The sequence below is a fragment of the Chlamydomonas reinhardtii genome, chromosome 3, assembly GCF_000002595.2.
Source record: "Chlamydomonas reinhardtii strain CC-503 cw92 mt+ chromosome 3, whole genome shotgun sequence".
NCBI lineage: Eukaryota > Viridiplantae > Chlorophyta > Chlorophyceae > Chlamydomonadales > Chlamydomonadaceae > Chlamydomonas > Chlamydomonas reinhardtii.
In genome coordinates this window covers 9,066,067-9,088,766 of record NC_057006.1, presented here as the reverse complement: position 1 = coordinate 9,088,766, position 22,700 = coordinate 9,066,067, and the positions used below count along the sequence as shown (strand labels likewise).

General features: G+C 64.7%; 3 protein-coding genes across 3 annotated transcripts; all 3 read right to left on the bottom strand.

The window, feature by feature from the left end:
• Positions 1 to 169: 169 nt before the first annotated feature.
• Positions 170 to 3,607, bottom strand: CHLRE_03g210961v5 (uncharacterized protein). Its single transcript, XM_001699359.2, has 8 exons — positions 3,367 to 3,607; positions 3,207 to 3,257; positions 2,789 to 2,914; positions 2,523 to 2,608; positions 2,230 to 2,297; positions 1,897 to 1,998; positions 1,633 to 1,721; positions 170 to 1,387 (listed from the first exon to the last, which is right to left on the bottom strand). Exons 1-8 carry the CDS (start codon positions 3,507 to 3,509, stop codon positions 1,144 to 1,146), a joined length of 909 nt encoding a protein of 302 aa, XP_001699411.1. The 5' UTR covers positions 3,510 to 3,607; the 3' UTR covers positions 170 to 1,143.
• A 1,907-nt stretch (positions 3,608 to 5,514) lies between these two features.
• On the bottom strand, positions 5,515 to 16,561 carry CHLRE_03g210849v5 (uncharacterized protein). The gene is made up of 16 exons (XM_043061576.1): positions 16,152 to 16,561; positions 15,969 to 16,072; positions 15,458 to 15,674; positions 14,064 to 14,966; positions 12,161 to 13,615; positions 11,762 to 11,926; positions 10,925 to 11,487; positions 10,654 to 10,720; positions 10,001 to 10,335; positions 9,656 to 9,825; positions 9,209 to 9,372; positions 8,683 to 8,828; positions 8,395 to 8,457; positions 7,999 to 8,083; positions 7,670 to 7,728; positions 5,515 to 7,369 (listed from the first exon to the last, which is right to left on the bottom strand). The coding sequence occupies exons 1-16, from the start codon at positions 16,437 to 16,439 to the stop codon at positions 6,727 to 6,729; spliced, it is 5,427 nt and encodes a 1,808-aa protein (XP_042926705.1). The 5' UTR covers positions 16,440 to 16,561; the 3' UTR covers positions 5,515 to 6,726.
• Positions 16,562 to 17,380: 819 nt separating this feature from the next.
• Positions 17,381 to 22,401, bottom strand: CHLRE_03g210737v5 (uncharacterized protein). Its single transcript, XM_043061575.1, has 4 exons — positions 22,038 to 22,401; positions 21,350 to 21,918; positions 20,438 to 21,116; positions 17,381 to 20,025 (listed from the first exon to the last, which is right to left on the bottom strand). Exons 2-4 carry the CDS (start codon positions 21,388 to 21,390, stop codon positions 18,349 to 18,351), a joined length of 2,397 nt encoding a protein of 798 aa, XP_042926704.1. The 5' UTR covers positions 21,391 to 21,918; positions 22,038 to 22,401; the 3' UTR covers positions 17,381 to 18,348.
• Positions 22,402 to 22,700: the final 299 nt, after the last annotated feature.

Genomic DNA, 22,700 nt, shown 5'->3' with positions numbered 1-22,700 from the left:
TTCCCACACCATGAGCGCTGTCCACGCATCGGAGGATCCGTATGAGCCTGGCGGCAGGCTGCCTTCCTGCAGCGCTCGTATCTTACGAAGGCAGGGGCGGCGTCAGTGGCCGAATTCCTTAAAATGGCTTCGTTCAGCGGCTGCCGCCGCTTCGTTCGCCCCCGACCCGCACGATGTCGACACCGACACGACACGCCCACTCCTCCCCTTCTTCCCGCCGACGGCCGACCCAACCTCACTCTCCCGCCAGGGGAACCCCTGTCTCCCGCCGTCAACACCCATAGATACAGCCCTTTGAGCCTTCTTACCATGCCACGCAGGTTTCGGCCGTGGAGTAGCCGCTGGAACCCCCTGTCCTTGGCCACAAGTGGCCGAAATCCCCAAAATGTCTTCGTCTGTTTGCCGAAAGACCCCCCAAGATCCCGTGCGTTTTGGCCGAAACTCCAAGTCCGCCAGAGGCCTTTTTGGGCAAATTTCGTTCCGAACGAAGGAAGATACGAGCGCTGGCTTCCTGACGAGACAGCAAATCAGTAGCAGCAGGAGCCAATCGAGTGAGTGCCGGGCCAACACTGACATGGAGCAGGAGTTTCGGGATTCAGTGCCACGCCGAAACCTGGATTCGCACAGCAGGACCGTGCTGTGGGGTGCCCCTGCTTCAGTCCTCCAGGTGGGCATGCGTACTCCGAATCTGGATTCCAGGATTCGTGGAGCCCGTGATTCGGCCGGTACCAGTGTATCACTGATGGGGGTCCAATCTGAGGCTCTTCAATACTGTAAATTGTATTTGCAGTATGGCTGAAACGCTAGGCAGCCTCTCACGCGCCTCCATCCTGCTTCAAAAGTCATCGACACCCCACCATCTGTCCAGCCATCGTCCCCAGTCCTGCCTAGGTCCTGCCTGCCCTCAGCCCCACAACATGCAATGGTGATACGGTACGCAACTTGACAGCCGGCACAACATGAACATGAACAGATTAACCCGATTCTCCCATCGTATGTATGCCTACAAGCCATGGACCTGCAACCGCCTTTTACCTTCGCGCTGCAACCTCCTCAACCCAACCTTAAACTCCCCCCTTGACAAATCCCAACCACCACCGGACCCTCCTTGCAGCCCTCCAGACTCCGCACTCCTCCAGGTGCTCAGGTAGCGGTCACAGTCACGCTCAGCTTCTCCGTCGCCTCGGCGATGCCCTGGATGGCGTGCTCGTGCTGCTCGTGGTGGTCGGCAGCGTGCGCCGCCGCGCACATGCGGCCGCTCAGCTTGTCCAGCTCCGCCGCCACCTCTTTGTCGTACTCGTGCATGCGGTCGCCGTACTTGTCGTGGTCGTACGCGTAGTTGGGCAGCGCGCCGCCCATGCACTGCTCCATCTGGGTCAGGTCGAACCTGTGAGGTTCAGGGCGTGGGTGCATGCGAATTCGTGGTGCGTGGCGCATGATGCACAGGCCGCGGTGTGGGTGGGAGCTGGCGCGAGTCCCGACGCCGACGGGAAGGCCAAGTGTCGAAGTGCAAGCAACGCGGGTTGTGGGGGTGCGGGCTCTGCGCCCCAACATACACAAACTCGTTTGTTGTTCTTTTAACACACACACACACACATACACACACAATGCGCGCAGTGAATGCCTGCTCACCGCGCGCCCATCTCGTCCTTCTCCTTGGGGCCCTTGTCCACAAACACGATCTTCTGCTTGGTCACCGGGTCGATGAACGGCTGCACCGCCTGCGGGTGGGACACAGCGCGGACGGCATACCGGTACACGGGGTGACAGGCCGTACGGTATGCAGGAGCAAGGGAGAGCTGGGCCACGCCTGAGTCCCGGGCTGCGGCACCTGCCTGCCGTCACCCCTGCCTCCCGGCACATGACGCCCCTGCCTGCTAAAACACCACACCCCACCTTCCAGGTGAGCGAGAACAGGTAGGGCGCGTGGTAGCACACCGCCAGGCCCAGGCGCTCGGGGTAGTGGTTGGCCAGCACGCTGTTGCAATGCATGGACACCTGCAGGGGAGGGGGCGCACGCGAGGGCGCACGACGGAGGCACGGCGAAGTCGCGTGAGCACACACACACAAGCTTTGGCAATGCGTTAACCAAGGTGCCATCGGTGTCGCCTGGTAGGAGGACAGGGCAACCCCATGCTATACCGGTACCAAGCAATCCCTGTGCGCGCATGCCTGCACTGTGCCCTCGCCCCGAAGTGCCGTTGCCGAAACCCGACGGGGCGTGCTCACCTTGAGCGGCGGCGCGTTGGCCATGGTGTAACCCTCAAAGTCCAACAGCCACGTGAACTTGCCCACGCCTGCAGGGCACCGGCACCAATCAGCGGCAACGTCGCCATACGTTCGGTGTTGCTGGGGGGTTGCCTGCATGCTGTCGCGTCGTGCATCCCGGGGGCTGCAATACACGAGGGTACTATGGCGCGGACACAGGCGCCAACAAGTACGGCAGCCACGCGCAAGTACACCGATCCACGCTCCTTCAACACGGCGTCCGACCGCCAGCGCTGCAGCGCACACACACCCACCCAGGCGGTCCGCTTGCCGCGACGCGGCCTCCAGCGTGTAAATGAGGTGCCGAATCTGGCGGTCGGTCTCCTTTGTGTTCTGGTTGCTGTAGGCGGGAGAGACCCGGCAGCGGGAATTGCATGGTTGAGTACAACTTGTCAGTGGGCCGGTAAGCGCCCTTCTCAGCGTGCATTGCTACCAAGTAACCGGTATCAGAGCCCCTGGCACGTCCCTGCCCTTGACCACACGCCATGTGATGGAGCGAACGCTTCGTGAAGACGCTCACCGGGGGCGCATCAGAACGGTCGGTCGGCCCGCCTTGTCCACACAGTGGTACACGTACTGCTTGCCCGTGGTGCCCTCGTCCTTCACCTCGTCCCACTTGATGAGATGCGGCTTGTACTCCAGGCGCCTGCGCATCATTTATGCGGGGAGCACACATCACATATGAGGGTTGTTCCGGCGCACACACACTGGCGTTTGTGTAACGCCCGGCACGCCGTGCAACTGCGTGGGAGCCAGGGGTGCTGCGAACCGGCCGAGCGGTAGTTGGCCCGTCCGACCGACCTCGCTGGCAAGAACCAAGACAAGCTAGCAGCAAACAGCAGCCTCCATCCTCTGCTCTCGGCTCTGTGCGCCCTGGGTCGAGGAATCACAATCGAGCTTTCCACTCGAGCAAATTTCCCTTGCGCGAGTTCGCTCACCATTCAAGTGTGGCCTTGAGCATTTTCGACGCCTTTTGCAGATTCCATTGCCTGCAGCGTAGAAATGGAGAGGCAGCGCACTCTTGAACACCATACATGGCCAGTCGCTCCTCTCACCTCCTCGCTTACGCAAACTTTAGACCTGTGCGCGCAGTCGCACCTGGCTCGTAGGTAGCGCACGTAGGTGTGCGGAATACAGAAAGCCTGAAGGCACGGGTGCCGCTCAACGATTGGCGCTACTTCGCGCTTGAGCTGCTCCACCAGCTCTTTCTCATGGTCAGTCAGCACATCTGCGAACGTCATAGTGGCCCAGTCCTTGAAACTGGTAACTCTTGTTGGGCAGAAAGCTGAGGCAGAGGCAGAAGCTGGACAAGCGCTTGCAGTGCTGTGCAATAATTTAGAAGCGGTCCTTTAAATAGTGCGCGTTTGCAGGCCTCGGTGCAGGGGTTTGCGCTTGGCGCTCATGGCTCCCCGACCCATCCGCCACAGCTCCCGCCTTCCCCGTTCAGCAGTACCTCGCGTGAGTACCTCGTGTGTGCAAGTCACACGACAAGAAGAGGAGAATTGAGGGAGTCATATACGAATATGTTTGGCAAGTACGTGGGGCCATGCCACAACTCTTACCTGCGCCAGCAATCCAGCATGTGGCTTCATTAGCTTGCTCCTGATGCCCATCCCGCCTAGCCCGCTTGACACGACGGCATGGCCCACACGCGGCCCCGCCCAGCCCCCACCCGGTCCGGCCCAAGCCCACCTCGACGTCCAAACTACAACATTGTATATTGACTTATGCGGGGGTGAACCCGCCCACCAGCGCAAGACTGGCGGCCCACTGGGTAGACCCTGGGATAGAGCTAGCTGCTGGGCTCCTTGTGGTGACAACCCGACAGAGGCCCATGTGGGCCCCCAACCCCCAATTCTACGCGCATGGGAAGGCAGCGCACGCTCCACTCACACCATGTGCTTCAGCCACCAGCTGGCTGCCGTCTCCTCGCCGCGGTAGGTGCCCTTCGCCGCCGTCTCCTTGTTGAACACGCCGACAACCTACGCTGGCGGCATGCGCATTTCGTTTCCTTAAAGCAATCTTCAAGGTGGCGAATGCGAAACGTCGGTCCGCCCCACTGACGTGACTAGTCATATCGGCGCCCCCCTTCCCCGTGCGAGCCGGAGTGCCAGGAGAATGCACCCGAAACGATAACGGCTCCGATAACACATGAACACTCGGTTCAATCAGCTGCCTCCGACACCAACCTGCCTGACGGCTGTTGCTTGTCTATCTTCCCAGGCACCGGGTGGTGCGCGCGCTGCCCCTAGGGCTCCGTAGCATACATCCCATTTTGCGCCAGCATCTGCACTCCCAGGGCACAGCCAGACACTCCTCCGTGTCTAGCTAGCTAGAGTAGGCTGACGGCGTTGCAGGCGGCACGCCCCTGGGGTCCAGAGCAGGGTGTTCGTTCTCCACGTCACTGGCTCGTGAACTGCGTCAGTAGGTCCCTCTAATAACCAATGCAATCTCCTCCGTACACGCCATCTCCAATCGATTTAGCAGTATTGGTAACACCAAGGGCAGGATTGCACGGAGCTCACATTAGCTCACATAACGCATTGGTTACAAGAGGGACTTGCTCACAGTAGCATTCTGCAACCCCTGAAGAGAAGAACCACTGGCAACCTCAGTCGATCCCGCTTGCACAGGATGGTTGCACCGGACCGGACCAAGCAAGCATCTTCCACATGACCAGTCGGACCGGCCGGTGGAACCCGAGCTGATCCTGCAGGAGCTTTCCGCGAGCGCATGGCTTCAGTGCATATCGGATTCTCTGCCATCTAGAGAGTAGAGACGCCCCCACGGCATGCACATGGCCAAGTACAAGCACTGGATGGGGCTCAGCTGGGGCTTTGAGCGCCGCGCACCAAGCATGCACCCACTGCACGTGCAGTGTGTCGTACCGTATGAAGCGCACCGATGCTTAAGATTCCGCATGTGTTGCTGGCCGCTATCTGCAAGTATGATCCCACATCTTACCAGAAGTGACAGGCGCTGCCCCCACAGCAGCAACGGCGTCGACTCATCGGGGTTGGACGTGCTTCTTGAGTGTGATGCCTATGCTGGCGTAAGGGAAAGAAACCGGTACGGGCTCCCTGGCGGCAGCATGCAACAGACCATGAACGACGCGGGCCAAAGCAGGCTAACGTGCTGTTTGCGTGATGTCTGGACGTAATATGCTTCTGAGGTGGGTTATTTTACGTTGCGCGTGTACGAAGCTCACGATGACGCAAACAGGAGAGACGATAAGTCCTTGCGGGTCGGTTAGTCTCATTACAGGTTAAGGAATTCCCATGCCTTTGTGCAAATAATCCATGCATGGTGTGCGCACCAACCTCTTGCGTTCCCCCCCCCCCCCAAACTGATGCCATACTTTTGCATGTATCCCGATAAGGCTGGCCATTCCGCAGTCTTAATGAAGTGACCTTTGCCCCCACGTCACCATCGCAATGAGCATGGGCACTTGCTCCAGGGGAGGACCCTCCCCTGACTTCATCCATGGTCTCGCACGCGCCGCCACTTGACCAAGGCAACCGGGATCCGGCCCCGCACGCGGCGACCACCTTAGTCTCGTTACGGTGGACACTCCCAAACTTGTATCGCAACAACAACAACACAGCCATGACCTGGCCCCCTTGAATTGCAGTCCACAGTAAATCCAACTCATAAGACAAGATAGTGGGTTTCCCTTCCAAGGGATAAGTGGGCTGCGCCCACTCCACGTCTCCCGTCTATGGCCGCAAGCGTCTACCACACCTCACGGGCAGCAGGGGTCGGTTGGTACAGGCACGGCCCGCTATGCGTGCAGCCACGTCCCGCTGTCAAGCACAAGCACAGCAGGCAACAAACCAAACAGCGATGAATGAAACCGCACACTGCGTCATGCTGTGCCCAGACACCGGCAGGTCTCAACCTTCACGCCAGTGCCGTTTCTCGGGCGGCGCCGCGCGCTCCTCCTCCACGTGGCCGTGCCTGCCCCCTCCGCTACGCATATGCACGCCGCCACTGCTGGGCCCAGGGCCGCCGCCGCCGCCGCCGCGACCCGCTTTCCCTCAAATGTCCATGGACGCTCCGGTTGACTTGTTGGACCCGCCGCCCAAGTGCGATCGATAGGCTTTACCAATAAATACGAACATGTGTATCATAAGTAGTTATCGCACCCTTAAGGCATATTGTTCAAATACGGTACATTATCAGCAGGTCGCAGCCTAGCGCGATCGCACCAGAACACGCCGAGGAACGCCGCTCAGCAGCCGCTCACGCACAGAACGCACATAATCGCGACTGCTTGCCCACCCATTGCAGTACAGGGCTGATCACAGGCGGCGCCAGGCTGGGCCTGCCCTCTCATCCGCAGAGCAGTGGATCAGCCGCCCTAAGGGCCGGTCCCAGCCGTGCGCCATCACAGTCACACAGTTTGACGGCTTGCCTGTAGCTACACCCCGCCCGTTGTGTTGCTCAATCCGGCAGCGCCTAAGCGCCGCCGTTGATGCCGCTCGTGCCAGTTGTGGGCGCCGTCGACCCCGCACTGCCGGTGCTGCGGCCGTCAGCCACCGCCAACTGCGGCACCAACCCGCCACGCGCCGGCGACGCCGAGGGCGGGCCGGCACGCGGCGCGCCCACGCCGCCCGCCTCCCGCGACAACGGGCTGGGCACGGGCGGGAACGACTGCCGCGCGCCGCCTCCACTGCCGCCCGTGCTGTTTCCCGTGTTATTGTTGTTAACGGTGGCATTGCCTTGGGCCATGCCGCTGGCCGACACAGCCGCCGCCGCTGCGGCTGCGGCCGCCGCTGCGGCCGCCACCGGCGGCCCATTGGCAATAGCCGACACCGCATTGCGCCGCGGCGCCTCCACAGGCCAGCCGCTGCCGCTGCCGGCGCTGCCGCCCGCACCAGACCCGACGTTTGCAGCGGACGTGGCGCCGGGCCCGGGCCCCGCGTAAGAGGCGGGGGCTTTGACGGCGGCGGCGGCGCCCATGCCCATGCCGCTTGCGGCTGCGGGGTTGGGCGGCGGCGAGGCGTGTGCGCGGCTGAGCAGGCGCTGCAGCATGGAGACCAGCACGGCGGCGGTGGGGCGGCGCCGCGCGTCGTCCATCCAGCACGCGGTCGCGAGCATCCTGTGGTGCGGTGTGGTGTGTTACGGTGTGGTGTGGTGTGGTGTGTGGTGTGGTGGTTTGAGGGGCAGCGGAGGCGGCGGCTGGGGATACCGAAGTGCAACAGGGAGGTAGGCAGGCAGGCGGGCGGGGGTGGGCTGCAGTGGCGTGGGTAATGCCCAGCGAGGTGCACAGGCAAGTGGATAGGGCCCCCTGCTGTTCCCCAAGGTTGTCTACCTTCTACCACTACCTTAACTACCGTAATCATGAATGTAACTCTCCTGTTCGGCAAGCGCAACACAAACCAGCAATGCCCGCACACACCTGTACTCGGGCGGCACCAGTGGGTGAAACACCGGGCGCAGCCCTCGCCGGATTAGCGACTGGAGAGCGAGGGAAGGGAGCAGGGGCAGGCGAGAGCGGTGTTGCGCACCGAGCATCCAGCGATGAGCTCAGAGCAGCAGTGGCGCGGCAATTCCCTCAGCACCGGCCCGCCCACACACACGCACCGTGTCCTCTCGTGCTCTCTAACACACGCCCACACGCCCCGCTGCCCCCGCACGCCGCCCCCAGACGCCCCGCCCCCTGAGGGTGTTGGTTCAGTTGGGGTTGGGTTTAAACCGCCCCCACACCTCCGCACGCCACGCCCTCACCGGCAGCTTCTCCTTGGGTGCCTGGCCCTCGTACAGCGGCGCCACCATGATGAGCTCCCACATGATGATGCCGAAAGAGTAGATGCTGCGAAAAGTGGGGGAGGGTTTACACGCATGAAGAATTAAGAAGGGAAATTGCAGCCAGGAACATTAATACATCGGGGAGGAGGCCGCGAGGACGAGGGCAGGTGTAGGCAACGGGGATGGGGGCAGCACGGGTGGTGGTGGTGATGGGGGTGGTGGTGGCGGGGCGGCACCGCGGCAGCGGGCGCAGCTGAGGCGTCCAGAGCTATGCAGGCAGGGCCCCAGGGCCGTGCGTCTCAAGTTGAGACACGGGCGCAAGGGCAGCAGGAGGCAGGTGTCGGCCGCGACCTGTCCCATTCCTCGCACACTCACTCGACTGCGCCGTCCAGCAACCCGCCGCGCACAAACATCTCTGGAGCCATGTGCGTCAGGGTGCTGCGGGGGACAACGAACAGGGGGACAGCCAGTCAGGGCGGGTCAGGGCGGACCCATGCGGTGTGTGCGTGTGCGTGTGTGTGAGCGGATGCCGGCGGGATCTAGTGTGTTGACAGCAGGTGCTATGTCCCAGGGCCCTACAGCCTCGCACTGCCCCCTCCTCCCCTCCTTTGCCTGTCCGCGAAGCCCCCTCGTTTCCCCAGGCACGGCCCTCTCCGCGCTCACCCCAGCGGCTGTGGCTGCCGGAAGCCCAAGCGGCCGTCCGCTCCCTCCTCGTTCATGAACCGCACGCAGCCGAAGTCGGACAGCTTGCAGGTCCAGCCGCGCGGGTCGCGCATGCTGCTCTTTAGCAGCACGTTGCTGGGCTTGAGCTGTGGTGGGGAGAACACACACAGGGGAGCCATGATGTAGGAGCACATGGTCAGGGCCAGCGCAGGTCACGTCGTCGCGATCCAACGCCACGTGTGTAACGCAAAGGCAACTCGTGCGCATTGTCGTACATGCGTGCACCGCAGGTGTTTGGTGCAAGGGAACCGGACGCAGGCGTGTGCGTGCGTACCATTATGTCACCAACCTGCTCCTGCCAACACGCCAATCCACACACCACGACCAGCACTCGCAGTCCCGCACCGCCGTACCACCACACTCCACAAGAGTCCACACACACACCCTCACACCCCCACAATCCCACCCCCGCCCCCGCCCCCAACCCCCAACCCCACCACACCCCCAAAACCCAGCACGCACTCACGTCGCAGTGCACCAGGCGGCGCGCGTGCAGGTGCCTCAGCGCCAGCGCCACCTCCAGCAGGCTTGTGTACAGCGGCACCAGCGCCGGGCAGGCGGGGCCGTTCTTGGCCGACACGCCCGGCTGCCGGAAGGAGCCGCCCTCAGCCACAGTCTTGAGCGTGCCAGCTGCGGGGGAGCAATGGCGGGGAAGGCGGTGGCGGGGGTCAAGTGGCAGAAGGAAGGTGGAGCTGGCGGGGGCGGTTGGAAGGGGGCTAAGTGCAAGGAGCGACACGCGAGTACTCGTGACGTCCGCGGCTGCCGTGACACACGTCTTTCAGCAATGAGCCGCATCGCACGCTCTGCGGGTTTCCTACACGCCATCCTTAGTCCCTTCTCCAACTCCATGCCGCCGCAGCCCCGCCGCAGCCCTCCCTCGCGCACATACACACATAATACCGTACACACGCACCATCGCAGTACTCCATGCACATGACGGTGTTGACGGGGCCGCGCTGGCTGCCGTACTGGCTGAGGGCGTCGCTGTCCGCCGGCAGCAGCTTGAGGCGGTTGGACTGCGCCGCGTACTGCACCACCACACAGTCCGTGAAGTAGCCGTACATCTGTACGATGCTGGGGTGGCTGTACGGCAAGATGAGGAGGGGGCGGCGAGGAGGAGGCCGAGGAGGAGGAAGAAGGGAGGGTCAGCTTTGGGTGTGGAGCACGGGCGTGTTTTGTAAGCCGGGTGCTAGATGGATAGCCGCCACCCGACGCGCAGCCCTTTTTTGTCATTCGCGTTGCTTTTTAACACACGCACCTGATGGTGGAAGTAACCGCCAGCTCCAACGCATCTCGCAGCAGCGTGCGCTTGCGCTCCCGCATCCTCGCCTCGTCCATGAGCGGGCTGTCAACCGCCAACTGCCCAGCAGTCAAGCCCCCCAACTGCCCAGCCGCCGCGGCTGCGGCCGCCGCCGCTGGGCTGTCGGTGCCGCCGGCGGCGGGGAAGCCCTCGATGCTGCTGGCTGCGGAGGCCGCGGCTGCTGCTGCCTTGGCGGCTGCCTTGGCGGCTGCGGCCTCGTCTGCTTCGTCTCGGTGGCTGATGACCTTGATGGCGGCCTCAATGCCGTGCACCGTGCCGCGGAACACAACGCCCTGTGTGTGCACATGTGTGTATGTGTTAATAAACAACAAAATGAAGCCCGCCCACACGGCGCCGGAGTATGCATGTGTGGGTATGCGCACGTGTGCCGCGAACGCCGTGCTCACACGCCAGGAGGTGCACGTGCTCACAGACGGTGCAAACACACGGCATTGATTGCGGCGCAGTCGGCGCAAGGCCTCGTGCGGCGCCGCCGCGAGTGTCCCTGTGCAACACCAGAAAGGCTGCAAAGCCCCGGCCCCAAGCATACACAAATCGGAATATGCACACGCCTGCAACACGCCTGAAACACGCCTGCAACACGCACGCACCTGTCCGCCCCGCCCGATGATCTCCATCAACTCCACCGCCGCGATGTCGTTCAGCCGCACCTCCTGACTGCGGGAGCGAGGGACATCACACAGACACGCACACATATGTTGACTCTCACATCTGAACTACCTTCAGAACGCGGAGTGGGAGCAGCGCCGTGGCAACCGCTGCGTGCCCTCAAGCCCGCCCTGAACCCCACCCACCCCACCCACCCACCCCGCCTGGACCCCACCCGTGACCCACCCATTCATCCCCGCCCACCCCACTCACACGTCCGTGCCGCCGCCCGGTGCCTCCAGCTGCACCGCGCTCAGTGTGGACTGGATGCTCGACACCATAGCGTCCAGCTGCTGCAGCGGCGTGTCCACGCAGCTGTCCACAACCACACGACCGCCCACACCCGTAACAGGCATGGACAAAGACCCAGACGGCGCGCCCGGCCCGCCCGCGCGTTCCACACTGCCGCCGCCGCCGCCAATGGCGCCGCCGGCGCCAGCCGACTGCATGGGCCGCAGCAGCTCCGCCGACATGAGGGAGCTGACGCCGCCGTCGCCAGCCCGGGACGGGCTGTTGCCGATGCCGGCGCCGGCGCCGCCGCCGTGCAGCACCTCGCCGCTGACGTGCGAGTGCAGGCCGCCGTGGCTGTGGCTGCCGCCGGCCGCCTGTTGCAGGATGGTGCAGGATCGCGGGCGCAGCAGCGACACCAGGCGGCTGCTGCCGAAGCTGATGCGGCCGGCGCCGGACATGGGCGACAGTGCCTCCAGCAGCCCCGCCCACTCGTCCGCCAGCGGCCCCAGCCCCGTCACCTGCCGCCCCATCACCGCCATGGCCACCTGCAGGTCAGGTCGCGTGAAGGTCGCAGCACACGCGGTCACACACGGCAACAGGATGTCGGGGCGGGGGATGACATGTGTCAATGGCAATAAGCTGATCCGCATCGGCACACACATGTGTTGGAGCACATGCACACGCACACGCACACGCACACGCACACGCACACACACACATGTGTGTGTTGGAGCACATGCGCCGCTTCCGGCCTCTCCGGCCCCGCCACGCTGCAACGCCGCGGCCGCCCCGCACAGCCCCATCACAGCCCTGGCTCACCCGCATGAGGTCGCGCGCCTCGGTCTGCGCCGTGAGCAGCACGCTGCGACCCAGCGGGTCGGCGCTGGTGAGGTACAGGGCCAGGCTGGGCATGACGCCGCCCAGCGCCGCCAGCGCCGCGCCAATGCCGCCGCCCGCCGCATTCACTGCCGCAGGCGCGGAACCCTACAGTGGGACCGGGCGGGGGCAGGGCACTATTGCATGTGAGACGAGTTATTGGGGCCACGCGTGTCGCTCGAGGCGCGCTTGTGCTAGACAGCGATGCGGGTTGGCAATGGTGCGCCGATGCACATTATCCACGGCGCAGCACGGCACGATTGGCAGGCATATACGCCTGCCCGCCCACAGCATGGCACGGCATCGTGCCGCCCTCTCCTCCCACCCCCTCTGTCACCTTACCTGACCAGGACCGCCGGCTGCGTACGGCTCCCCCACCGCCGACGGCCCCGACGCCCGCATCCCGGAGCCCATGGACGCCGCCCCGCCGCCGGCAACCGCGCCACCGGACTGAAAGCCCACGTGCGCGCCCGCCGACGCCGCCGGCCCCCGCGCCCCCATGCTGCCGCCCATCGCCGGCCCCGTCATGTGCGAGGCGCCGGCGCCGAGCAGCCCCCCGGTGTTGCTGCGCTGCAAGGCTGGCTGCCTAGCGGCGGCGCTGATGGCACCGCCCGCCGCCTCCCACGGCCGCACCACCACCAGCACCAGCGCCTGCACCGGGATGCGCGCCAGCTTCTGCACCAGCACCACGTCGCGACAGGGCAGGCTCTCGTCCTGCAGGTGCAGGTGGCAGTTGGGCACGACGCAGCCCTCTGCCGTCACCAGGGCCGCAGGAAGGCTGGCGCTGGTGCCGGTGCCCGTGCCAGAGCCACCGCCGCCGTTGCCGGACCCCGCCGCCGCCACCGCCTCGCGCTCCTTCCGGATCGCGGCGGCAATCTGCTCTCGCTCCGCCGCTGCCGCCGCGCTGGCGAGCACGTGGTTAGCGCGCGCGGAGCCCGCGGCGGCGGCGGCCGTCAAGGAGCCGCGCCCGCGGCCGGGGGGCAGCCCATGCGGCTCGCTGCCTGTGTCGCCGTCTATCCCCAGCGCGATCGAGCTCAGCAGCAGCGTGTGTGCAAGCGAGGCGATGTGCGCGTGCACCATGGGCACGGCCGCCTCGCAGTCGGTCTCCGTGGAGGCGGCACACGCCAGGTCCACGTCCATGCTGAGCGCCGGGCCGCCGCCGCCGCTACGCGGCCCGCTGGCGACAGAGCCCGGCGTGCGGACTGAGCCGGGCGTGACGGTTCCGCCGCCGGTGGCGGCACCGCCAATGCCGACGGAGGAGGAGGTGGCTTGGTTGGCGTCGCGGCTGCTTGCCGTGCCGCCGGGAGGGCCGTCGCGTTCCTTGCTGGACGGTTTGCTGCCGGGCTTGCTGCCCGAGTTGCCGTCACGGTCGCGGCTGTTGGTCTTGCTGAGCCTGCTGCCGGAGTTGGCGGCCGCAACGCCCAGCTGGTGCTGTAACGCCAGCATCTGCTGCGTGCCACTGCCCGGCACGCTGCCGCCGCCTCCGGCTCCCGCGCCCTGCTGCGAGCCCTGCGCCCCCCGCGATCGGTTCAGCCCGCCCACGCTGGGCGGGTTGGAGGCACCGCCGCCGCGGCTCAGTGACATGCGCCCTGTGGCGCTGGTGTGGGCGCCGCCGCTGGGGAAGCCGCGGGAGGCGCTGGCGCCCATGCCCGGCCCTCCCGCCAGTCCGGTGCCGTCCACTATGAAGGCGGCTGTGGGCATGGCGGCGTGCGCCACAGCCAGCGTGACGGCGAAGTCCAGCTGGCAGCGCAGCAGCAGCGCGTCGCGCGCACCCACCATCAACATGTCCATCAGGCCCTGCAGCACGTGTGTGTGTGTGTGTGTGTGTGCGCGTGTGTGTGTGTGTGTATGTGTATGTGTGTTTGTGTTTGTGTGCGGGTTTGTGTGTGGGGTTACATGAATTTGCTTGGTGTCAGGGAAGCACGAGGCGCAAGGTGCGACACTGCGCATGTGAATGCGCCAATGTTTGGTGTGTGCTAGTGTGCGAGGGCCGACCGTGAGGGCTGGCATGCACCCGAATGGGTGCAGTGACGTGTGGCACGGGCGCCCACCAACTGGAAACGTGGTGGACTGGCAGCTGGCCCTGAATCTCATACACAAACCTGGGTTTGAAACCCATTTAACACGCGCGCACACGTAGCCAAAGACGCAGTAACAACAGCGCACACACACACACACACACACACACACACACACACACACACACACACACACACACGTGCACGTCCACGTCCAGTCCGCCCACCTGCAGGCTGCTGGCCTGCACCATGAGCTGCAGCATGCGCGCCACCTTCTGCCCGTACGCCACCGCCGCCGGCTCCGAGAACAGCCCCAGGCTGAACACCTGAGCCAGCTGAAGCAGGCAGCCGCGCTCCGGCTCCGTGGCGGGCTGCCTCCACGCCGCCATGATGCCGTCTATCAGCCGCCCGCCCGCGTCCGCGCCGCTCCTGGCACCTGCCTGCGTGGTCTGGCTGCTGGCGGGCATGCCCGCCGGCGACGGCAGGCGTAGCATGGGCCCGCCGCCCGTGCCGCCGCCGTTCGCGCCGCTGCCGCCGTGCCAACCGCCGTAGCCGCTGCCTGCGCCGCCCGACTGGCCCGCCCCCAGCCCCGAGTCCGTGCCCGCCCTGCCGCCGCTGGCACTGGGCGCCGCAACGCCCGTCCGCGCCAGGCTGCCGGCGCTGACCGCCGGCGAGCCGAAGGGCCCGCCCGCGTTGAAGGCCGACGCCGGACCACCCATCGGCGAGCCCTCCGCCGCCGGCCGCGGCCGCAGCGCCGGCGGCACCGCTGAGTCCGCCGCCCACGCCAGCGTCACCACCGCAAGCAGCTGCGCCCCCACGCGGACCGGCAGGCCGCAGAAGTGCTTCAGCGGCGACGCCGAGGCGGCGGCGGCCCAGTCCGACGGCAGAGAGTCGTCGTCGTCCACACTCATTGGCCGCAGCGGCTGCAGCGGGCGCCGGCAGGGGCCGTCCGCGACATAGGGCTCGCCCATATCCGCAGCGACCGCAATGGCGGGGTCCTCGGCACCACCGTTTACAGCGGCCGCTACCGCGCCGGCGACGCCGGACGGCTGCCGAGGATGTTGCCGCGCATTACGGCCCAGGCCGAGCTCCTCCGGCGGCGGTGCCGACATGAGCAAGACTTCGCCAGGCTGTTTAGGCAGTGGGGGACAGTGTGTGGCGGCGGTGGACCGTGTCACTCAAGCGTGGCGAGGCCGGGTGGTTAAAGACGTGACACAGCAAGCGTGGTGGGTGCGGTAGGACCAGTAGCAAGCTGGCATGAGGCGGTGAGGTGCCTGGTGCAGGCTGGGCAAGGGCAGCTGCACGCCCCGGGGCGGTGGGTGGGCGCGCGCAATGCCCCGGTTGTGAAGCACGCCCGGGTTCAGCGCAACCCTGGACGCGGCCAGTGGCCACCACACCGGCTGCCGCCAAATCCGGTGAACCTGCCACCATCAAATTGTTCCTTGGCATTGTGCCCCCAAGCAGACTCCCGCCACGACCCCAAGCAGACTCCCGCCAGCGTCGTGTCGCCAAGGAGAGCATGGAAGCCGCCGCTGCCGCCGCCTCGACCAGCACGCCAAACCCCAGAGGCCGCGAAACGTGTGCCCCTCCAGACCCCCAAGCCCTCCCCATGCCCACTTGCCTTCATCGATAGCATTGCCTGCGCGCTGGTGCGAGTTACCGCGTGCATGTCAGCGGCCGCGCCCGCGCTGGTCCCGTTGTTTGTCGATAGTGCTGTTTGGTGCGCGTACTGATGCGCTTGCTGCAGCACCTGCCCGCGTGGCCCGCCTACTGCCAGCGTTGATGCGAACGTGAACCCACATTCATCGCCCTCCATTGCCGGCACGATAAGCGCCACACTGCGTCGGGTTAATCGACGCCAGTTAGGGGGCCCGTCAGGCGGCAAAGTGACCGTAAGTGTGGAGGCAATCGTGCACACACGGGGACACACCGCCAACGCAACCCTGTGACTGACTGAGTGGTGGCTCCTTAAGCACTAGAGCATGCTGGCGCCGTGACCTTGAGGCACATCGCAACATGCGCGTGCACGCCCCCTCGCCCTGACGAATAGCGGTTAGCCCAGTGAAGAGCGCCACGAGTTTAGCTCGCTGAAATTGCAAACCCAGGTTATATACCAACGACGGCGAGCGCACCTGACCGCGTCCACCTCGCAAACCGACGCGAGTACGCTGGTCCCGGCTTCCAACCTGGCAAGCCATGTTGTCCCAGTTGTTTGTGGCAGCAATAGCAACAAGTCCTGCAGAATGGAACGGCGTCGAACAGGTAATGGACTGCCCGGTTTCACGTCGATTCCAAACACTGTTCTTAAAGCACACCTGCACCAGGCCGGAAAGATTCACAGCTGGTAGAGCAGGCTCCACAGACACCGGAGTGCTGGTTACAGGTGCGGGCGAAGGATGGGCAGGCTCCGGCCCCGTGAGAACTTCCGCTTTCGGTGCTAGCAGTGATACCGGCGTTCGCTCCTCAGGTGCTGGAGGAGGCTTTATAATAGGTGCAGCTGGGGCTGGTGCTGGCGCCGGTGGGGACGAGGAGACTGGGGCGCGAACAGGTGGGGGCTCCGCAGGTTTTGCAGAGCCCCCACCAAAGCAACCACAAAATGCCATACACTTGCTTCAATCTACCATCATGCAAAGCCCGAGTAATACTGCACGGTGCAAGCTGTAATATGACCTGAAGTAAGCAGCCAGCAATAACACATGCTACCTGTATAAACAATGTGTACGTTACGTTCTATGGAGGGCGTTAACTCTCGGCCGGAAAAAATTTGTCAGCTCCGGCCAGTCTGCATGTCACGGCGACTCCCATGGTTTGGTTCCACAGCGCCTGCAGCCGTGCCCTGAGATCATCCGCCGTCGCCCATGCCGCACCCGATCCGCGTTTGATGGTTAGGAGGACACTCGCAGGCTGCGTGACGGTGGGTGACAGGCTGGATGGCAGCAGGGCTAGGGCCAAGGCTAGGGCTGACTTGCGGACAATGGAACTGAGTGCAGAGAGGGTAGAGAGGCATGATACTTGCAACACGACATCGCGGAACCTCCATAACACTAGGGAGGGTTTGCAGCAAAGTCGGGGTTGGTGGAGTCAAGTTGGGCCCCCTGATAGCATGTGATGGCTCAGCGTCTTCGGGTGTTGGGACTGTCCCCTCTGTAACATCCGCATTCATAACACTACCAGATTTGTCAGCGGGCGAAACGCAACACCTCGTATCGGGTTACGGCGGCCGCACCATCGGGCCGCACGACACAAAGTGCAATGGTGGATGCAGGTGGATGGGTGGGGCGAGAAGGGCGATGCTTTTGCGCGACGTGGCGCCCTACGTGTGGCTGTGTACTGGATCCCCTGCTGACGTTGTGGCTCTCAGTGCGGTGGCTGGGCAGCCTGTACGGTAGCAATGGGGCATTCGGTAACATTCACTCGAGTTGTGTACTTGCTTTTTGAGCGGCGCGTACAGCTATTTCTGCCATGGCGGGAGCGAGGGAGGCGTCGGTGTGTCCGCCGCCTGCTATCCACGGGCCAAACCGCAATGCGCCCAGGGCGCTCATCAAGAATGCGGATGTTACAGAGGGGACAGTCCCAGCACCCGAAGACGCCGAGCCATCACGCTCATCAAGCAGTTGGCAGCCGGTCAGCTGGAACCTGGTCCGAACCTGGTCCGAACCTGGTTCGATGTACACTCCATCTGAAACGTTTCGGATGGCAAATTTCGGACCCGCCCACAGTTGCCGTCCGATGCGCCATTCGCACCCGTTTGCGCATGGTGCCCTCATCACCCCAATCCGATGCCCCGCACTGTCCAATACCTAGCGACCCCCAGCGCTGCATGCAGCCGTTGATACCATGGCGTCTAGAGCTGTCCGTGTTGCGTCGTGGCAGACACACACGCAAGCGGCGCAACCCACCACCTGCACCACGACGCTCTGCGTGCTGCTGCCCCCACCAGCTGCCCTTGCCAGGCCACCAACAGCCGCCACAGGGGCGCAACTGGCGCACCGCCGTGTCCGCACACCACCGCCGCGGCGCACTGCTGCCACGTACCGCGCTCGGGGACAACACCGCACCGCAAGGCCAGCCTCACCGCGCCAGCAGCTGAACCCGGACTACTGCCACTGCAAGCACAACCCCCCGTGGCCGCCACCCATTGCTGGCGCATCGCCACAGCCGCCTCAGCCGCCACAGCTCCCCGCGCAAGCCCAAGATATTTTGCCTACATCATACGCTTCCACGCACACTCGACACCCGCGCATACCCACCCCGCTAGCGCTAGAAGCTTCCAATGCGGAATCACAGAGAAAGTCCGTTCCATTCCTCATTGAGCTCCTTGCTCTTACGCTTGCGTCCCTCCTGCGTTCCTGTCTACATCGTTCGTTGCTTCTCGGTTTCCTGTTCCGCGTCTCCCTCCCTCGAAGCCCAGGTCACTTCCGCCCTCCGTGCTCCTCCCTGTGTCTCGCTCCCACATGGTGCCGAAGGCGGCCGGCCATATCTGCCCAACGCAATTAGCAATGCAGCACGTCCTTACTGCTGTCCATGGCCACTGGTGATACCGCGCAGCCGCAACTCAAGCTGCCGCACCTCGCCCCGCTGCTCCTCCTCGGTGCCGTCCAGCCGCGACAGCCCCAGGTCGATCACCACACACCGCGGCTCCTCCGCCACCTCCGCGCCCGGCGCCTCCTCTGCCTCCGCCTCTGCCATCACCTCCGGCAGCAGCAGCATGAAGTTACTGAGCCGAATGTCACCGTGCAGGAAGCGGCCCCGGCCGCCGCCGCCGTCATCGGCACGGTCGTGGCCCCCGCCGGGCAGGACAACATCCGCGGCGTGCAGCCGCTGCAGCGCACGCACTGCCGCCGCCGCCACGGCCGGTGTGATGCGCCCGCCACCACGCACCACTGCCTCGCGCAGCGTCACGCCGCGCACTCGGCTCGTGGCTATCAGGCGCACCTCACCGTTCGGCCAGCCCTGCCTCTTCGGCGCCCCGGGCTCCTCGTCGTCGCCCGGCCGCGGCCGCGGCGGCGGCGGTCCCACGTCTGCCAAGCGGCTGGCGACCAGCAGCCGCGGCAGCACGTCGCCCTGCAGCGCCGCCAGCGCGGCGTACGCGCGCCGCTCCGCCTCGAAGGCCGCTATGCCGCGCTCGTCCGGGTTCAGGAACTTGAGCACGGACGCCTCGCCGTCGACGAGGCCGGGGCAGGAGACGCCGGCGTAGCCCTGCTGCAGTTCCTCCGGGTAGTCGGTCTCGGGGACGGCCACGATGCGTGGCGGCAGCGGGGTCGGCTGCTGCTGCTGCTGCTGCTGCTGCTGCAGCAGCGAGACCGGCTGCGCCTGCTCAGCGGCAGGCTCCAGCGCAACGCCAAAAGCGCCCTGCAGCTGGCCCCGCAGCTGCAGCTGCAGCAGCGAGGCCGGCTGCGCCTGCTCACCGGCCGCGGACTGCCATGTGCCACTTGCCGGCGGCCTTCCCGCTCTGCTGCCACTGGCAGCTGCCCCCGCACCGCCCGCCACCTCCTGCCCACCCGCGTGCTCCGTGCCGCCGGCTGCAGCAGCGCCGCCGCCGCCGCCCTGCTGCCCCGCGTCACGGCCATACCCACCACCGCTCATGCTCGGCCCTGCATTCGGCCCGGGCGGCCCCGGCCCCGGCGGCAGTGCTGGTGACCGCCGCCGCGCGAGCGTGCTGCCGCCAACCGGTGAAGCAGGGTGGTCGAGCACGTCGACCAGGCCAAGCAGCATGGTGTACAGCATGGCGCCCGCCGCCGTGGCGGCCGGCCGCTCCTCCGTGTACTCCGTGGCCGCCAGGAAGGGCCCAGCCACATGCAGCACGCCATCTTGCACGCCAAAGCTGCGGCAGCTGCTGCGGCCGCTACCGCCGCCGCCACTGGCCATGCCACCAGTCAAGCTACGGCCGCCGCCGCCTCCACCTCCACCTCCAGCACCTGCGCCGGGGCCGCCACTGCTGCCGCTGCAGCCACTACCGCTTCCGGCAGCACCACCCGACGCACGCGCAGCAGCGGCTTTGCTGCGGGTTGTGACGCCGCCGCTGGTGTGCAGGCGGGCTGCTTCTGCTGCTTCTGCTGCCGCGCATATGGGCAGCTGGGCTTGGCTCCGTTGAGCCCCCGGTGGGCCGGTGCGGTGCACGGACCAGATGGCGTGGTAGCTGGAGAGCAGGGCGTACGAGACGTCGAGGCAGTGCATGTGCGTGTTGACCTGCATTCGCGACATGCATGCATACGTAAGCGGTTTCACGGTTTGTGCGAGATGCAACTGGAACTTGACACTAGATTGCATTTCGGAAGAAGGCCAGTCCTCTCGCTCCTTGTCCTAGCCCAGAAGCACGGTCAGCACGTTAAGCCCCGCAGCTGCACGAAGGTAGGGACGACGGCTCTGTATGCCGCTTTACCGTCCCCCCTCCCACCTCTTCGCTCTATGGATGCTGGGTTTCGCTATGGTCGATTTGCTTTTGGTTTCTGGAGTGAACAACCACACACACACACACACACACACACACACACAAACACACACACACATCCGGTGCTCCTGCTACCTGCGTAACCTGACGCTAATCACTCCACGACTGAGGGGCTGCATGCATGCATGTGGACCTCTGCAACGGACACACCTGTGCGAATGTGGCCTTGATGAGCGTGTTACCCGCGTTCCACAGATCCACCAGAGGGAGCGGCTCTCCGTCCTCCGTCACCAGCGGCACTGGCGCCTTCACCTCCGCGAAGCAGCCGCAACGCGTCCACAGCTGCTTTGTGGCCGTGTCTACAACCTCTACGTGGCACGAGGCATATGGACGCAGCGCGTCACTCGCAGACTGCTGCGCCTGCTGCTGGCTAGGCATCTCGCTGAGGTCGTTCAGCTTCTGCCCAGGAAGCCAGGTGACACGGCACACCAGCCCAGCCGCACTTGCAGCAGCCGGCCCGGTAGCAGCAGCAGTGCCGGCCGCTGGCTCCGCCCCAGCAGCAGCAGCCGCAGCAGTGCCAGCCGCTGGCTCCACCCCAGCAGCAGCCGCACCCGAGACCGCAGCCGCAACCGCAGCAGTGCCAGTCGCCGGCTGTGCGCCTGCAGCAGCACCCGCAGCAGCAGTGCCAGCCGCCGCCGGCTGGGCCCCAGCAACGGCACTGGTAGGCGCGGCACCTGCTGCTGCAGCTGTGCCTTCGCTGCTGGCCACAAACCTTTCCAAAACCCCGTTGAGAAGGACTGCAAGCACCTCCAGCAGCCCTAGCGTAGGCGTGAAGGCAGCAAGTTCGTTGATCAACGGAACAGGACGCCGTTGGTGCGGCTCCTGCACCCTGTTGGTGGTCCAAATTACAATAGATACAGCGACAAGCGTGACAGTCAGGAGATTGTCTCTCTTATTAGTTAGCGTCAGTGCGCGCATCGACCCGCAGCAGGATGGATGCTGAGCACGTACGGGGCCTCATTAATCTGGCACGTGCTGCTGGGACACGCGCGCACATACGTCACTCCTGCACACAGCAGCAGGTGAACACCGCGTGCGTGATGTCGTGATGCGCTCGCTCACCGAATGAGACCGCCACTCGTGCTCGCTCCTGAAGATGTCATCGGCGTCCTCGATCAGCGTGAGCACCTCCGCTTCGAAGCTACTGCCGCCGCCGCCGCCGCCCTTCGCACTGCCACTGCGGCCGCTGCCCTCCGCGCTCCTGCAACCACCCGGAGTGCTGCTGCCGCCACCACCGCCGCCGGCCGCCGTGCTGCCGCCGGTGACGCTGCTCCCCCCCGCCGCTGTGGAGCTGCCAGCAGCGTCGTCACTGCCGTTGCGTCGAGTCAGAACGTGTGCCAAGCGGCGCAGCAGCGCGGAAACGCGTTCTTTCCTCCCCACATTCATCCAGACGTTCAGGCCTTTGGGCTCCGGATGCCGCACGGACTGCGAGCTGTTGCTGGGGCTGCCGAGTGGTGGCAGCACCGCGTCGTTGCGCACCGAGGAAAGGAAGACCTTGGGCCGCATGGGTAGCATGGACAGCATACCTAGCGTGTCAAAGACGTTCTGCGTTGCGGTTTTGACCGCCTCGAGCGGGACTCCCGCGATGTTGGCCACATTTATGATGAAGTCGAGGAAATTCTCCTTAATCTCTGCGATACAGTTGACCCATGGATTCAGTACATTCTCCGCACCGCAACAAAATCACGCAGCTTTAGGAACCGTAGGGTCATCGGGACAAGATTATCGCCAGTGCGTGTTCTTTGCTCACCTTCCTCCACTTTTGACCAGCTGCACAATCCGCGCTCAGCTAGCTGCCCAACCTGCTGCTCCGTCAAGCCTCCGTTGAGCCAGCACCTTCTGAGCTCCGGATCGACGGCGGGAAGCAAGGTTGAGGCTGCATTCATCGGAAACATGATAAGGATGGAAGAGCATGCCGAAATGGCTTGCAGCAGGTCTGTGTCACATGCAGCGCCATGACTGTTCCACGGCCGTGCGCACAAGCTGTGCTATTGCGCCTTTCCTGCGGGCTGAACCCGACATCATATGAATACTCTGTGAAGTCTCTGGCTAGCACCTGCTGATAACAACGCTGGCCTATAGCTAGAATGAATGAAACCAATAGAATGAATCGGTACCATACCCTTCTTGGGTTCTGATCTCATGTTTATCGCCTGCCGTGCCGTTCCGCATCTTACCATACGCTTGCACTCTCCCATCTACTCGTCACTATCCTCGTCCCGCTCTTTCCCGTCCAGCTCCTCCCGAACATCACTACTAGCACACCATCTGCATTCTCGGCTCAACACCTCCTTTCACAATCTGGCGCCAAAACGCTGACGCGCCCGTGCCCAAGCTGTCCATGCATGCTCGCCTCCAGCTCACGAAGGCGGGCTCTTTCCTTGCCGTTGAGCTTCTGGTGTGTGAGCACCGC

Bases quoted from the DNA above. Each gene is read 5' to 3' on its own strand.
- CHLRE_03g210961v5 (XM_001699359.2), bottom strand. From the start codon at position 3,509: ATGACGTTCGCAGATGTGCTGACTGACCATGAGAAAGAGCTGGTGGAG. The intron at 1,722-1,896 runs GTGGGGTGTGGT...TCCCACCCGCAG, and splicing joins TGTTCTCGCTCACCTGGAAG to GCGGTGCAGCCGTTCATCGA. The intron at 1,388-1,632 runs GTGAGCAGGCAT...TGAACCTCACAG, and splicing joins AAGGACGAGATGGGCGCGCG to GTTCGACCTGACCCAGATGG.
- CHLRE_03g210849v5 (XM_043061576.1), bottom strand. From the start codon at position 16,439: ATGGCATTTTGTGGTTGCTTTGGTGGGGGCTCTGCAAAACCTGCGGAG. The intron at 11,488-11,761 runs GTGAGCCAGGGC...CCTGACCTGCAG, and splicing joins AGGCGCGCGACCTCATGCGG to GTGGCCATGGCGGTGATGGG. The intron at 8,084-8,394 runs GTGAGTGTGCGA...CACTTTTCGCAG, and splicing joins TTGCTGGACGGCGCAGTCGA to CATCTACTCTTTCGGCATCA.
- CHLRE_03g210737v5 (XM_043061575.1), bottom strand. From the start codon at position 21,390: ATGACATCTTCAGGAGCGAGCACGAGTGGCGGTCTCATTCG. The intron at 21,117-21,349 runs GTGAGCGAGCGC...GACCACCAACAG, and splicing joins ACGAGTGGCGGTCTCATTCG to GGTGCAGGAGCCGCACCAAC. The intron at 20,026-20,437 runs GTGTGTCCGTTG...TCGCGAATGCAG, and splicing joins TCAAGGCCACATTCGCACAG to GTCAACACGCACATGCACTG.